At 47.2% G+C, this 16,801-nt stretch overlaps 1 protein-coding gene across 10 annotated transcripts in view; it reads left to right on the top strand.

The window, feature by feature from the left end:
• Nucleotides 1–102: 102 nt before the first annotated feature.
• LOC110495559 (myc box-dependent-interacting protein 1) overlaps nucleotides 103–16,801 on the top strand; it is a 40,430-nt gene continuing 23,731 nt past the window's right edge. For 6 of the 10 annotated variants that reach the window (XM_036982379.1, XM_036982377.1, XM_036982378.1 and 3 more), the window contains exons 1-5: nucleotides 387–786; nucleotides 15,017–15,097; nucleotides 15,396–15,450; nucleotides 15,716–15,810; nucleotides 16,403–16,498. In XM_036982379.1, coding sequence (XP_036838274.1) covers nucleotides 694–786; nucleotides 15,017–15,097; nucleotides 15,396–15,450; nucleotides 15,716–15,810; nucleotides 16,403–16,498 — 420 coding nt within the window. In that variant the 5' untranslated portion in view covers nucleotides 387–693. Of the gene's footprint in view, nucleotides 787–15,016; nucleotides 15,098–15,395; nucleotides 15,451–15,715; nucleotides 15,811–16,402; nucleotides 16,499–16,801 lie in introns of all 10 variants that reach the window. The other 4 variants (XM_036982371.1, XM_036982375.1, XM_036982374.1 and 1 more) reach the window with 4 other exon arrangements.

The raw sequence follows: 16,801 nt of genomic DNA, 5'->3' as shown, positions 1-16,801 counted from the left end.
TCTCAAATGAACTACACTGCATCATTGAATCCCATTCAAACCAAGATGCAGAATACAAGTATAACGATTACATTTTGTGGCCACGACGACGTGTAACAAAATGTAGCCTACAGATGGCCTACTTTCTCTCAGATTATATAACTGTTTTAAATCATAGATGGTAGACTGTTAAAAATACTTCATATGATTCAATGAAATGATAAAGTAGAAGTCTATTCGCAGCAGCAACTCCCACACACCGGTTGCATCCATAACAGTTGGCGAGTCGGCTAATAAATGTTAACTACTGTGCCTTTAAGAGGATGGACGAGCAGAGGGGAAATTTAATCGCTCCTTAACGGACCAAACGCTCATCAATTGACTGACGAGCAAGAAGGACGATTTTCGGATCTTTGCTGCGTCAATTGCCAAAAAGTTACTTTTTTCTTAGTTTTTACACGTGGGACTATGTTGTTAAACTACCTGAGTTGATTAGATTACGTGTTGCACCTTTCAGAAACAGTCATCGGGATTACAATTACGCGCTACCCACACCGTTATCGAGGGCTTTTACGCAGCACCGAGTCCTGGGGAGTCCCTCGCATCCGCACATACCCTTCCTCCTGTTCGACAAGTTCTGTCCCTTTCTTTCCTCACACCAGTTTACATCGCATAGCTGTTAATTAAGGATTCGGAGCAGTAAAGAACGGTAAAATGGCTGAGGAGCAGGGGAAACCGGGGAAAGGGATCAACACTGGGAAACTGGCCACCAGCATGCAGAAAAGACTTAGTAGAGCGCAAGAAAAGGTAAGCCGGTAGACTGAGACGTGCTCTTTCACACTACGTTTTTTTCTCTCAATTGAAACCGCACAGAGTGCATTCAACTGGGTACTGTGGCTGACCAGTTCTACACCCAGCTTTCCATCTAAATGTCAAGCCCGCTCCGCTATTTCTATTTGCGTTCTCGGCCTCATTTGTGAATCTAACCCGTTAGTTTTGACAGGCAGCAGGGGGTTGGGTTATTGCAGGAAGAGCCGAATGCGCTGACAAATTAAATTGCAGCCACACGCATGCTTATTTTTCTAACCGGTTGTCTTTGTTCTGTCCAAATAACTACTTTCTTACAATGCATGTGTTACATTGGACACTTACAGTAGGATGTTACAATGTAGACTAGCCTCTCTCTCAGTGAAGTGGCGGGTATTCCTAAACGTACCGTTTTATTTGACCAGTTCATTTATTTATTTTACTTTTATGTGTCTAAGTCCTGGAAATATCCTCACTGAGTGAAGTTTGAAATTGTGAGCACAATTATTAATTATATAAGTAATTACATGATAGAGTCAGAATAACATTTTAAGGAGACTTTCTGCTTTCTAAAGCCAAACTTCTCCCAAGTGAAGCAGGCAGGAAATGTTGTCTAGTCGGATGACTCTTTGCCTAAACCCTTGGGAATTAACGACCACAACAACACCAGACTCTGGCATACAGGAAGCTCAGTCAACTGCAAGGGGGAAATAAACCATGGAACAGACAGACCTAGCCTCGTCTTCTCTTCAGCTCTAGTTTACCACAGTGGGACACCTCGGTTTCCATTGGAGTACAGGCTTGTCTACAAATCCACATGGTCACTTCCTGTCATGTCCTCATTATAGGAATGGTAATCCCACTCCTGTCTATTTGGCTTGGAATGACGATCTATGGATAGATGCTTGGCCCCTAGGATGGGGAGTAGGGATGGAAAAAGACTGGCTGAGTGTGACTTGGCTTTCCTCAGTGTTCGTGTGTGTTTGTCCGTCTGATAATGTGCATACATGTGTTTGAGAGAGTGCTTGCCAACCCTCCTGGTTTGACCTTTGACCTGGAGTCTTCTAGCATTAACCTTCACCCCCAAGTCAGCAGTAGAGCTATTTCAGGAGATTGAATTAATCCCTGAATGAAATCGATAACTTGAAACGTAAACAAAAAAGTAAAAGGAGTTTTATTATCGGGAATGTGTTCTCCCGGAATGAGCTCTGTCTGAGTTTACGCTTCTCAAGCGGGGAAGCAACGTTTGAATCACTTCCTTGTTACCCTCACCTGAAAAATGTTAATGTTTCTGTCTCCACCCTCATTAACCATCTCATTCCTCAACATCATAGACACTATTCTTGTGTTACCATACTTTCAAGTCTCATCCATCGCTCAGCTATTAGAGTGAGAAAGCCAGAAATGTATTTTCCCCCTCTGTCTTACCCCTTCACCCTGCCACCAGCTGTCTTCTCTGACCAGTAACTCTGTCCCACCCCTTCACCCTGCCACCAGCTGTCTTCTCTGACCAGTAACTCTGTCCCACCCCTTCACCCTGCCACCAGCTTTCTTCGCAGACCAGTAACTCTGTCTGTATGGCTGGTGGTCACATTTAGATTCCACTTTGTAGTTTCTGGCTAGCTATTGGCTAACCCCTCCCTAGTGACTGACCTAAAGTTTCACCAGTGGACGGAGCGGAGGAATCTAGCGGACGCTGTCACTGGGTGCCCATCGTGGTTGTCATAGTGATGTCATGCCAGCCTGCGCCCTCTGAGGGTAGACACAACGAGCAGCCCAATAATGACCCATGCAGTAAAGCATGATAGGAGAATTCCTCCTGGGGAATCCGGATGTGTCTGAATGGTCATGTGGTGGTGGTGGTGGTGGTGAACTTTTGAAACCTGACAGCCACCTCTGTCTCATTCAGAAGTCCGACACCCCCTGCACTTTGAATACCCTGACCTCTGCACCTCTGCCACCCCCGTTATGACCCTATGCTATTCACATAGTGATAAAACCTCCCAGATCCCACCCTCATGTCCCTGAGGCTCAGCTTGCCCCCCTCCCTCCACCACAGTTCTGCCTGCACACCTGTCCATGCCCTGAAACCCCCCAGTCCAGCAGAGAGGTTATCTATGAATAGCAATAGCTCACAAGGCCTCTATCTTGTGTGTGTGTGTGTGTGTGTGTGTGTGTGTGTGGTGGTTGGCACTGGCATCCCAGTCAGGCCTGAGGGGGTATTTTGGGGGGCTGAAATTGAACACTGGTCAGCAGCAGCAGGCATGTCTCAGGCCTCTGTCAACGCCTAGTAGAGCAGACGGAGAGGAACACACCTTTACACACACACTCACACACACAGTAAACCTGTTTGGCTCCTGGTAAATCTCACTTAAGACCTAGAGAGGCCTAATGGAGTGTGTCTGTGTGTGTCTGGCACTGGAGCGGAGATTCCTTCTTCATGGATTCCTCTCTACTGGGTAAGGAGAGATATCGTAGGGGGGGGGGGGGGGGGGGGGGGAGAGAAACAGAGAGTTGGGGAAGGAGAGGTGTGAGATGGAGAGAGGGGGTGGATAAGTGACGGTACACAGAAAAATACACCACACACAGTCCCATACAGTCCCTCTCTTTCACACACACAGTAAACCCATTTGGCTCCTGGTAAATCTCGTTAAGACCCAGAGAGGCCTAATGGGGTGTGTGAGGGGGAGAGAGAGAGAGACTGTGTATTTTTCTGTGTGTTCTGTTACTTCTGGTAGTTGGTGGTGGAAAGTAGCATGACATCCTCTCTGCTCTGTGGGGTCGGGCTGTTACCCTCTGACCTGGGGACTAAAATGTCAACCTTCGGTCAGTGAAGTCAACTGGTTGATTCAGGGCAGCTACAGTAAAACATTCTATCCAGTTTGGCCTGTCAACAACTCCTGTGGTGAATACCACACTGACAGATCTAGAGGCTTTAGAGTTCAACCTTACGGAATATGGAACGGCATCCAGACTCTGGACGAGTCTTGCAGTGCTTGGCTGGTGCTTGGCTGGTGCTTGGCTGGTGCTTGGTTGGTGCTTGGTTGGTGCTTGGTTGGTGCTTGGTTGAATCAGTCCACAGCAAGGAGAAATGAGTGTGTAACTTTCTTTTTGATCTTCTGTTAGTCAGAACATCACCTCAGGGGGGCTTGGTTGACACGTGGAGAGTAGAATGTGCTGGTCAGTACTTGAGGTGTTGTCGGGAGGGAGAATATCACTGGAAATAGTGACACCATTGCTTTAGGACCTTTTAGTTTCAACCTTGCCACAGCAGGTGCTGCAGACTGTCTAGAAGGCATAAGAATAGAACTCGGGACTTCCCCGTCCTCTTAACGTATGGAACTTCTGACCACAGAAGTAGTGACTCGCTCTCCGTGTTGAATGAGACCCCGAACTCACCACAACTACGAGCTAAGAGTCTGTGACGAAATGTACTCCTGAAATGTACTCCCGGGACTCATGATCTATACAGCTTACAGTAAGGCCCCATGCCTGTTGTTTAATCACTGCCGGAGTTCTTTGAAGTCCTTGGCAGTCTTCTACTGTACAGCCCCTCCCCTTCCTGCTATTTCCTCTTCCTCGCTGCACTCCCCCTGACAGACTGCTGCTCATCTTGTTTAACGGGATTGTTCACTTCTTGTTAAACTTTTTATTTTTTAAAGAGTACATTATTTTCAACATACCTAGACACCCTAACTATTTGTAGGTTCTTTAGTATGTTTTTAGCATTTGGAGAATGCAGCAATTCTAGTGGAAATTGTTTATCAGTTAGCGGTTCAGGTCGAAAAGTAAACTATTCCTTTAAGACTCAAGTCCTCCTTATGGTGGGGGTCATGGATATAGTTTCTTCCTGCTGCACACACCCATTAGACATTCCACCAGAAGGTTGTAACTTCTGATCTGAGGCATGGTGTTAGACAGCATGGCAGTTGGCCAAGGGGGCAACTTTACAGTAGTTTTCATGGGCTAAATATGGGGGATGATGACGCTGTATAAAGGTATCACAGCATCCCTGAGGTCAAACAAACCCTCTGGTAGTTATCTGGTTGTGTTGATGGCATTGGGTCAGGCTAACCTCAGTCACAGAAGATAAGACGTCTGTCTGCACCACTACAGTAAACCAGGCCCCAAGGCTGCTGTTCCACTACAGTAAACCAGGCCCCAAGGCTGCTGTTCCACTACAGTAGACACTACATTAAACCAGGCCCCAAGGCTGCTGTTCCACTACAGTAGACACTACAGTAAACCAGGCCCCAAGGCTGCTGTACCACTACAGTAGACACTACAGTAAACCAGGCCCCAAGGCTGCTGCACCACTACAGTAGACACTACAGTAAACCAGGCCCCAAGGCTGCTGTTCCACTACAGTAAACCAGGCCCCAAGGCTGCTGTACCACTACAGTAGACACTACAGTAAACCAGGCCCCAAGGCTGCTGCACCACTACAGTAGACACTAGAGTAAACCAGGCCCCAAGGCTGCTGTTCCACTACAGTAAACCAGGCCCCAAGGCTGCTGTTCCACTACAGTAGACACTACAGTAAACCAGGCCCCAAGGCTGCTGTTCCACTACAGTAAACCAGGCCCCAAGGCTGCTGTTCCACTACAGTAGACACTACAGTAAACCAGGCCCCAAGGCTGCTGTTCCACTACAGTAGACACTACAGTAAACCAGGCCCCAAGGCTGCTGTTCCACTACAGTAGACACTACAGTAAACCAGGCCCCAAGGCTGCTGTTCCACTACAGTAAACCAGGCCCCAAGGCTGCTGTTCCACTACAGTAGACACTACAGTAAACCAGGCCCCAAGGCTGCTGCACCACTACAGTAGACACTACAGTAAACCAGGCCCCAAGGCTGCTGTTCCACTACAGTAAACCAGGCCCCAAGGCTGCTGTTCCACTACAGTAGACACTACAGTAAACCAGGCCCCAAGGCTGCTGCACCACTACAGTAGACACTACAGTAAACCAGGCCCCAAGGCTGCTGTTCCACTACAGTAGACACTACAGTAAACCAGGCCCCAAGGCTGCTGTACCACTACAGTAAACCAGCCCACAAGGCTGCTGTACCACTACAGTAAACCAGCCCACAAGGCTGCTGTACCACTACAGTAAACCAGCCCACAAGGCTGCTGTACCACTACAGTAAACCAGCCCACAAGGCTGCTGTACCACTACAGTAAACCAGGCCCCAAGGCTGCTGTACCACTACAGTAAACCAGCCCACAAGGCTGTTTCTCACTGTAAGAAGCACCGCTGTCATTCATTCTGTGGTGCAGGAAGGGCCACTGTTGCCACTGTTTCTGTGGTGCAGGAAGTGCCACTGTGTCCTAGACTAGAGGAAAGCCCTGTGCCATCAGGAAGTGCCACTGACTCTGGCCTGGGTCCTTTTCATTTTTTGACACCTATGGTGTTGCCCCTACTCTTCTGGTTTTTCAGATCTGAGAGTATTGGACAGGCTAAATCAAAATGGTGGAGGCTACAACATAGCCTTTGGGAGAACCAGGCAACGGCATTGATACCTACCCAGTCTTTTCAGATCTGTCAATACTGTCCCGGTCTTCTTCAGTGATAAAGCCAAACAGTCAGGGCAGGGGTAGTGTTCAATAGGGCACACCATAGCAAAAAATGTCCTATTGTCCTATTGGACAAGTTCAGATAGTACCTTGATGTTTCAAAAGTTTTTATATTTTTCCTGTTTTGTGCCTACTGGACACAACCAAGCTCTATTGCAAGAGGCTAGGGAGTGAAATGGAACCTGGTCCATAACTGTGATGTCCAGGAAGTGGTGATCATCCCTGTGGTGTAAGTGAAGGGAAATCCCCTGGTCCCGTGTGGGCCAGGATTAGGCAGCCAGGTGGCCGGGGTTAGTTATGGGAGTGGTGGGAGGAGTCAACTGACCAGATTAGCTGGTGACCTTGGCAACATCCTCTGACACAATGACGAGCCAAAGAGCTCGCTCTGACGCTCTCTCAGGTCCACAACAATTTCACTCCTCTCTCTCTCTTTCAAATTCAAAGGGGCTTTATTGCCATTGGAAACATGTTTACATTGCCAAAGCAAGTGAAGTAAACAAAAGTGAGAAGACGCAAAACATCAAACTATTAGAATTGAAAAGTAGATATTGAACTCAAAGGTTTAAAAAAAGAGATTAAGTGTTATATTATCAGCTCTTTCAAAACTCATTAAAATTGCTTTATTGGCATGACATAATGTACAGTACCAGTCAAATTTGGGGACACCTACTTATTCAAGGGTTTTTTTATTGTAAGATAGTGAAGACAAACTCTCAAATAATGTAGTAACCAAAAAAGTGTTAAACAAATCAAAATATATTTGCTATTTGAGATTCTTCAAAGTAGCCACCCTTTGCCTTGATGACAGCTTTACACACTCTTGGCATTCTCTCAACCAGCTTCATGAGGATGGAATGCATTTCAGTTAACAGGTGTGCCTTAAGTTAATTTGTGTAATTTCTTTCCTCCTTAATGAGTTTGAAAAGTTTATTCAAGTGCAGTCGCAAAAAACCATCCAGCTCTATGATGAAACTGTCTGTCATGAGGACCACCACAGGAATGGAAGACCCAGAGTTACCTGTCTGTCATGAGGACCACCACAGGAATGGAAGACCCAGAGTTACCTGTCTGTCATGAGGACCACCACAGGAATGGAAGACCCAGAGTTACCTGTCTGTCATGAGGACCGCCACAGGAATGGAAGACCCAGAGTTACCTGTCTGTCATGAGGACCACCACAGGAATGGAAGACCCAGAGTTACCTGTCTGTCATGAGGACCGCCACAGGAATGGAAGACCCAGAGTTACCTGTCTGTCATGAGGACCGCCACAGGAATGGAAGACCCAGAGTTACCTGTCTGTCATGAGGACCGCCACAGGAATGGAAGACCCAGAGTTACCTGTCTGTCATGAGGACCACCACAGGAAGGGAAGACCCAGAGTTACCAGTCTGTCATGAGGACCACCACAGGAATGGAAGACCCAGAGTTACCTGTCTGTCATGAGGACCACCACAGGAATGGAAGACCCAGAGTTACCTGTCTGTCATGAGGACCACCACAGGAATGGAAGACCCAGAGTTACCTGTCTGTCATGAGGACCGCCACAGGAATGGAAGACCCAGAGTTACCTGTCTGTCATGAGGACCACCACAGGAATGGAAGACCCAGAGTTACCTGTCTGTCATGAGGACCGCCACAGGAATGGAAGACCCAGAGTTACCTGTCTGTCATGAGGACCGCCACAGGAATGGAAGACCCAGAGTTACCTGTCTGTCATGAGGACCGCCACAGGAATGGAAGACCCAGAGTTACCTGTCTGTCATGAGGACCACCACAGGAAGGGAAGACCCAGAGTTACCAGTCTGTCATGAGGACCACCACAGGAATGGAAGACCCAGAGTTACCTGTCTGTCATGAGGACCACCACAGGAATGGAAGACCCAGAGTTACCTGTCTGTCATGAGGACCACCACAGGAATGGAAGACCCAGAGTTACCTGTCTGTCATGAGGACCACCACAGGAATGGAAGACCCAGAGTTACCTGTCTGTCATGAGGACCGCCACAGGAATGGAAGACCCAGAGTTACCTGTCTGTCATGAGGACCACCACAGGAATGGAAGACCCAGAGTTACCTGTCTGTCATGAGGACCGCCACAGGAATGGAAGACCCAGAGTTACCTGTCTGTCATGAGGACCGCCACAGGAATGGAAGACCCAGAGTTACCTGTCTGTCATGAGGACCGCCACAGGAATGGAAGACCCAGAGTTACCTGTCTGTCATGAGGACCACCACAGGAAGGGAAGACCCAGAGTTACCTGTCTGTCATGAGGACCACCACAGGAATGGAAGACCCAGAGTTACCTGTCTGTCATGAGGACCACCACAGGAATGGAAGACCCAGAGTTACCTGTCTGTCATGAGGACCGCCACAGGAATGGAAGACCCAGAGTTACCTGTCTGTCATGAGGACCACCACAGGAATGGAAGACCCAGAGTTACCTGTCTGTCATGAGGACCACCACAGGAATGGAAGACCCAGAGTTACCTGTCTGTCATGAGGACCGCCACAGGAATGGAAGACCCAGAGTTACCTGTCTGTCATGAGGACCGCCACAGGAATGGAAGACCCAGAGTTACCTGTCTGTCATGAGGACCGCCACAGGAATGGAAGACCCAGAGTTACCAGTCTGTCATGAGGACCACCACAGGAATGGAAGACCCAGAGTTACCTGTCTGTCATGAGGACCACCACAGGAATGGAAGACCCAGAGTTACCTGTCTGTCATGAGGACCACCACAGGAATGGAAGACCCAGAGTTACCTGTCTGTCATGAGGACCACCACAGGAATGGAAGACCCAGAGTTACCTGTCTGTCATGAGGACCACCACAGGAATGGAAGACCCAGAGTTACCTGTCTGTCATGAGGACCGCCACAGGAATGGAAGACCCAGAGTTACCTGTCTGTCATGAGGACCACCACAGGAATGGAAGACCCAGAGTTACCTGTCTGTCATGAGGACCGCCACAGGAATGGAAGACCCAGAGTTACCTGTCTGTCATGAGGACCGCCACAGGAATGGAAGACCCAGAGTTACCTGTCTGTCATGAGGACCGCCACAGGAATGGAAGACCCAGAGTTACCTGTCTGTCATGAGGACCACCACAGGAAGGGAAGACCCAGAGTTACCTGTCTGTCATGAGGACCACCACAGGAATGGAAGACCCAGAGTTACCTGTCTGTCATGAGGACCACCACAGGAATGGAAGACCCAGAGTTACCTGTCTGTCATGAGGACCACCACAGGAATGGAAGACCCAGAGTTACCTGTCTGTCATGAGGACCGCCACAGGAATGGAAGACCCAGAGTTACCTGTCTGTCATGAGGACCACCACAGGAATGGAAGACCCAGAGTTACCTGTCTGTCATGAGGACCGCCACAGGAATGGAAGACCCAGAGTTACCTGTCTGTCATGAGGACCGCCACAGGAATGGAAGACCCAGAGTTACCTGTCTGTCATGAGGACCGCCACAGGAATGGAAGACCCAGAGTTACCTGTCTGTCATGAGGACCACCACAGGAAGGGAAGACCCAGAGTTACCTGTCTGTCATGAGGACCACCACAGGAATGGAAGACCCAGAGTTACCTGTCTGTCATGAGGACCACCACAGGAATGGAAGACCCAGAGTTACCTGTCTGTCATGAGGACCACCACAGGAATGGAAGACCCAGAGTTACCTGTCTGTCATGAGGACCACCACAGGAATGGAAGACCCAGAGTTACCTGTCTGTCATGAGGACCACCACAGGAATGGAAGACCCAGAGTTACCTGTCTGTCATGAGGACCACCACAGGAATGGAAGACCCAGAGTTACCTGTCTGTCATGAGGACCACCACAGGAATGGAAGACCCAGAGTTACCTGTCTGTCATGAGGACCACCACAGGAATGGAAGACCCAGAGTTACCTGTCTGTCATGAGGACCGCCACAGGAATGGAAGACCCAGAGTTACCTGTCTGTCATGAGGACCGCCACAGGAATGGAAGACCCAGAGTTACCTGTCTGTCATGAGGACCGCCACAGGAATGGAAGACCCAGAGTTACCTGTCTGTCATGAGGACCACCACAGGAAGGGAAGACCCAGAGTTACCTGTCTGTCATGAGGACCACCACAGGAATGGAAGACCCAGAGTTACCTGTCTGTCATGAGGACCACCACAGGAATGGAAGACCCAGAGTTACCTGTCTGTCATGAGGACCACCACAGGAATGGAAGACCCAGAGTTACCTGTCTGTCATGAGGACCACCACAGGAATGGAAGACCCAGAGTTACCTCTGCTGCAGAGGATAAGTTCATTAGAGTTACCTCTGCTGCAGAGGACAAGTTCATTAGAGTTACCTCTGCTGCAGAGGACAAGTTCATTAGAGTTACCTCTGCTGCAGAGGACAAGTTCATTAGAGTTACCAGCCTCAGAAATTGCAGCCCAAATAAATGCTTCACAGATTTCAAGTTACAGACACATCTCAACATCAACTGTTCAGAGGAGGCTGCTTATCATATTGACATGCGTCACCAATGCAGCCATATGTCTACAGTATGATGTCATTACTGACCTAATGGACATGTGCAATCAATGTGCCCCTTGTCATCATACATCTGAAGTAGAGAATAGCGAAACGCACATCATTTGCATATTGATGAACTAGATATATATGTTCTCAGTTTAAACTGATGCACTAGGTCATGTATATGAGGCTAACCATAAGATGTTCCACATGATGTTTCTGACATGAAGTTGTTTAGTGCAAATCCAACCCGTGGATTCTAGGTACAGTACTGTACATGGAAATAAGGAGCTGGCAATTTGTGGGCGAATTAACAATGTCAAAGGAAAATAATGTGTTGTGCGTTGGGGGGAGCGTTGTAATTCTACCTTGTTTATTTTCTGAGAATGATTTTAGACTACTGAGACAAAATCAGAAGGTCAATGGCATGGAGGAGGATTGCAGAGATGTTGATAGTGAGATAGATTTGCACAACAATGTTTGCAAGTCAAAGCCACAATGTCCCAAAGTACCCATTCATGTCCATGTAGGCCAATGTATTTTACAGGAAGTGAGTTATAATCATCAATGCCATGACACAAGTAGAATTAAAGAGCCATAACCATAATCTAATTGGTAGCATATTACATAGGAAATTCATGCGTAAATGTGCTGCATGGTCATTCTGACGTCTGCATTGGCTGTGCACCATTTATGGCGATAGGGCCTCTGCAGAAGAAGAACTTACTCATAAAAACTGCAGCTCTTTGCTGTTTTCGTTGAGTCTCTCGCTAGTCATGGTTTTACAAGTTTAAAATCTCACATGATCAACTTTCATGTGCGTTTGAGGCCTCGTTTTCCAGTCGAGGCGCAAGGAAACTACAGATACGGTGATCTGAGCTATCTGATTGGCCAGTAGATGACCTGTAGATGCACTTGATTTACTCTTTGGTCCTGCCTGCTAGGCAGAATTCTACCTTTCAAAATGGGAACACTCTGCCTTCCCGGCGCTACGGCTGCTGAATCAAGTGCAACTACCCTTAACAGCACGAAGCAAATACAAACAATAGGACACAAGGCTTTATTGTTGTGTTTTTCAAAATGGTCCATCGGTAACCATGGTGAAATAGTCATCAGCTCTTCATTGCACTATCGCCCCCCTAGTCATCAGCTCTTCATTGCACTATCGCTCCCCAAGTCATCTCCCCTAGTCATCAGCTCTTCATTGCACTATCGCTCCCCAAGTCATCTCCCCTAGTCATCAGCTCTTCATTTTTATTTTTTTATTTTTTTATTTTACCTTTATTTAACCAGGCAAGTCAGTTAAGAACAAATTCTTATTTTCAATGACGGCCTGGGAACAGTGGGTTAACTGCCTGTTCAGGGGCAGAACGACAGATTTGTACCTTGTCAGCTCGGGGGTTTGAACTCGCAACCTTCCGGTTACTAGTCCAACACTCTAACCACTAGGCTACCCTGCCGCCCCATTGCACTATCGCTCCCCTAGTCATCAGCTCTTCATTGCACTATCGCTCCCCAAGTCATCTCCCCTTGTCATCTCCCCTAGTCATCAGCTCTTCATTGCACTATCGCTCCCCTAGTCATCAGCTCTTCATTCCACTATCGCCCCCCTAGTCATCAGCTCTTCATTGCACTATCGCTCCCCTAGTCATCAGCTCTTCATTCCACTATCGCTCCCCTAGTCATCAGCTCTTCATTCCACTATCGCCCCCCTAGTCATCTCCCCTAGTCATCAGCTCTTCATTCCACTATCGCCCCCCTAGTCATCTCCCCTAGTCATCAGCTCTTCATTGCACTATCGCTCCCCTAGTGATGAGCTCTTCATTGCACTATCGCTCCCCTAGTCATCAGCTCTTCATTCCACTATCGCCCCCCTAGTCATCTCCCCTAGTCATCAGCTCTTCATTCCACTATCGCCCCCCTAGTCATCTCCCCTAGTCATCAGCTCTTCATTGCACTATCGCTCCCCAAGTCATCTCCCCAAGTCATCTCCCCTAGTCATCAGCTCTTCATTGCACTATCGCTCCCCAAGTCATCTCCCCTAGTCATCAGCTCTTCATTGCCCTTCGCTCCCTCCTTTTCACTTCAATGTAATGCTTACTTTTCTGTTCTTCTCCTCTTTCCCCCTCTTCCTTTTAATGATGAAAGCTCTTCTAAAAGCTGACGTCTGCTGTTTTTGTTTTCTATTGTTTGAATGAGTCAGAGGTTATAATGTTAAAGAATACAGAAGTGAAACTTTTTAAGGTTTCAGTTTCTCAGAATCCTGGACTTTCAATGGAAATGTTCCCTTAAATGCTTTTTAGTGAAGGACTATGCTCAGTCTGGGTTTGGGAAACTGACCCTGAACAGAAGACACTTAAGCCTTGTTCACACTGCAGGCCTTAATGCTGAAATCTGTTTTGTTTTTCAAATCTGTTTTGGAATAGTGACTGTCCAAACAGCAAGTGATCAAATCAGATTTGTGTGTGTTCAGACAGCAGTCATTTGTTGACGTGGCTATGCTAGTTGTTATAATAACGACGGGTGTGTGCCAGTGGTGTCGGCTGATTGGTGGTTGTGCTCGTGCTTCCTATCACTCAGAAGTTATGTAACAAGCTAAGGTGACGACAATGCCTCAGTTGTTTTGAATGTTCAAATTCATAGAGGAAGAACACTTTTAAAACCTCAATGGATAAGATAATCAAACTTTCAAAACAAGTGTTTTTTTGGCTAGCCACAGCAGTCAGCTAGCTAAGCTAGCCACAGCAGTCAGCTAGCTAAGCTAGCCACAGCAGTCAGCTAGCTAAGCTAGCCACAGCAGTCAGCTAGCTAAGCTAGCCACAGCAGTCAGCTAGCTAAGCTAGCCACAGCAGTCAGCTAGCTAAGCTAGCCACAGCAGTCAGCTAGCTAGGTAGGTAGCTGTTTATCTTTCTCGCACATTAATTTGTTTGTAAACAGTTAACAAGCTAGTTCGCTACCCTGTCATGTTCTTGTCAAACTGTCAACACAGTAGCTAGCAGGCAACAAGATATGCCAAATAAATCTGATTTGACCGTTGTCGCATGGCCTACGAAGGTGGCTTGAAGTTTCAGATTCCATGTGGCTTTTGGCTGTTCAGACTGGAGGAAAAATAACAGATTCAAATCAGATGTGCAAAAAAAAAAAATGGATTTGAGTAACTTCAACCTGCCAATGTGAACAAGGCTACACTATCCCTCTCCACAAATGAATTATTTTCCTGTGAGATGACAACTGACATTGCACAAGCCCTGTTTTGAAACTGACATGTGCTTTATCAGGGTAGTATACAATATTTAGTGTCATTTAGAAAATTCCACCAGAGAGAGTCAGAGTTGAACAGCTTAACGCTTCTAAGTTCTCCATGTTGAACTAGGAGATGGACACTCAGAGCCTTTCGTGTGCTTGTCAGCTGGTCTCTGCCAGAGACGGAGGAGACACATGGCTTTGACAGCCTGCCTAAAAATAGACAAGTGTATTACCAGTTAAATCTTTCCAATTGATTTGGAGGAACGATATATCATTCATTTTTGTAGGTCTGTAGATTATATCATTTGACCTTTATTTAAGCAGGGCTTCGCCATTAAGACTAGGGTCTCTTTAAGTAAAGTATTACTGTGTGTGATTTTTGATTGTGCTCTCCCAGGTCCTGCAGTAGCCCTGTAGTGCTCATGTATTCACCCAGGGTTGTTTGTCTTTCTGTCAGGTCCTGCAGTAGCCCTGTAGTGCTCATGTATTCACCCAGGGTTGTTTGTCTTTCTGTCAGGTCCTTCAGAAGCCCTGTAGTGCTCATGTATTCACCACCCAGGGTTGTTTGTCTTTCTGTCAGGTCCTTCAGAAGCTGGGTAAAGCTGATGTATTCACCACCCAGGGTTGTTTGTCTTTCTGTCAGGTCCTTCAGAAGCCCTGTAGTGCCCATGTATTCACCCAGGGTTGTTTGTCTTTCTGTCAGGTCCTGCAGTAGCCCTGTAGTGCTCATGTATTCACCCAGGGTTGTTTGTCTTTCTGTCAGGTCCTTCAGAAGCCCTGTAGTGCTCATGTATTAACCACCCAGGGTTGTTTTGTCTTTCTGTCAGGTCCTTCAGAAGCCCTGTAGTGCTCATGTATTAACCACCCAGGGTTGTTTTGTCTTTCTGTCAGGTCCTTCAGAAGCTGGGTAAAGCTGATGAGACCAGGGACACAGCGTTCGAGGAGGGTGTGGCTAACTTCAACAAGCAGATGGTGAGACTCTTCCAACTCTTTCTCCTCCCTCTCTCATTGAGATGGTGAACCAACTGTTGTGGCCCAATGTTCCGTTCCCTCCCCTCCCTGCCCACACACACAAACGGATCCATAACTGTCCTGAACCGTATTGGGCTGGTTAAGATGGTCTTTTCACAATATCCTTTCCAGTATGGTTCCAGCAACTGTTGTTTGTGTAACCAGGGCAGCACAGTACAGCTTGGCTCAGTTTGGTTCAGTAATGTGAAAATGGCATCATGCTCACAATCCCAGTCCAACCCATTGTTGTATTTTCCAGGCCGAGGGCACCAAACTGCAGAAAGACTTGAGGGCCTATCTGGCAGCAGTTAAAAGTAAGAAGCATGTCTGTCTGTGAGTGTGTTTGTACACTACATGTGTGTGTGTGCATGTATCCTGTGACTTATTATTAGGTTTTACAGTAATATATGTCAGTTTCTGTCTTGTCTATTTTGGAGTGACACAGTTGTAGTGTTCACACTCATTAATACACTCAGACCTCTTCCTGTCATTCGCCCAGTTTCATTTCAGTTTTTGGTCTGCCTCTCGTCTGCCTGTCGTCTGTCTGTCTGCCTGTCTGTCTGTCTCTGTGATCCTCAGCCATGCATGATGCGTCCAAGCGTCTGCAGGACTGTCTGGCGGATATGTACGAGCCAGAGTGGTTTGGCAAGGAGGAGGTGGATACCATCGCAGAGGTGAGAGAGACTAGCACAGTTGGTGTGTGTGATCTATGGGAATTCAGGATGAATGACTGACTACCTGTTCCTCTGCGAAAGAGGTGTACAAAACTTCAGAGGTTGAATTAAAAGTATAATTGAAAATGTAGAAATGAACATGAGAACTTCAGATCAATTCTATTGGTTGTTTGAGTAAAAAGAGAATCGAAAAGGGAACCAGTGTCTAGTTTCCTCCCTCCATTTCATCACTGTCACATTCACTTCTTCTCAATGCAACACATACTCCTCTCTCTCTCACTGCATGTCTCTTTCCCTCCATCTCTCCATCCTTCCGTCTGTAGGAGATGATAGAGAAGGAGATGGACTATTGCATGGAGGTAAAGGCCAGCTAGCTCAGTAGCTCATTCATGACTGTGTAGACTGGTGATGAATGAGGACTAGTGGGAATAGCTGTGGCCTACACTAGATCTATAGCTAGAAGACATGGCACTAGTTTCAGACTAGCTCTGAACTGCACCGTTAGTGGAGCTGTTATTGGGGTGGGGGTGGGTGTATGCGTGGGTGTTTGCATTTGTGAGTGTGTTGTTTGACTCTGCTGTGTGTATTGTAGGAGACAGACATCCTGTGGTCAGATTACCACGACAAGCTTGCGGACAATTCCATGATCGCCATGGATAACTATCTGGCCCAGTTTCCTGACATTAAGGTATGTGTCACTGCAGTCAGGTGCTCAGTGTGAGGGTGTGTGTTTGGCCATTTTGTGAAAAATGAAACTCCATAATAAATAAATATAAACGTTTTTATAACATTTTGATAGATTTTTCACAACATTAACAAATGGTACCAGTATGTATACTCTGTTCTGAGGGCTCTAACAGAACAGACTACACATACTGGTACCGAGGGCTCTAACAGAACAGACTACACATACCGGTACCGAGGGCTCTAACAGAACAGACTACACATACTGGTACCGAGGGCTCTAACAGAACAGACTACACATACCGGT

Source organism: Oncorhynchus mykiss, chromosome 7 (genome assembly GCF_013265735.2).
Source record: "Oncorhynchus mykiss isolate Arlee chromosome 7, USDA_OmykA_1.1, whole genome shotgun sequence".
NCBI lineage: Eukaryota > Metazoa > Chordata > Actinopteri > Salmoniformes > Salmonidae > Oncorhynchus > Oncorhynchus mykiss.
This window is presented reverse-complemented; position numbering and strand designations above follow the sequence as displayed.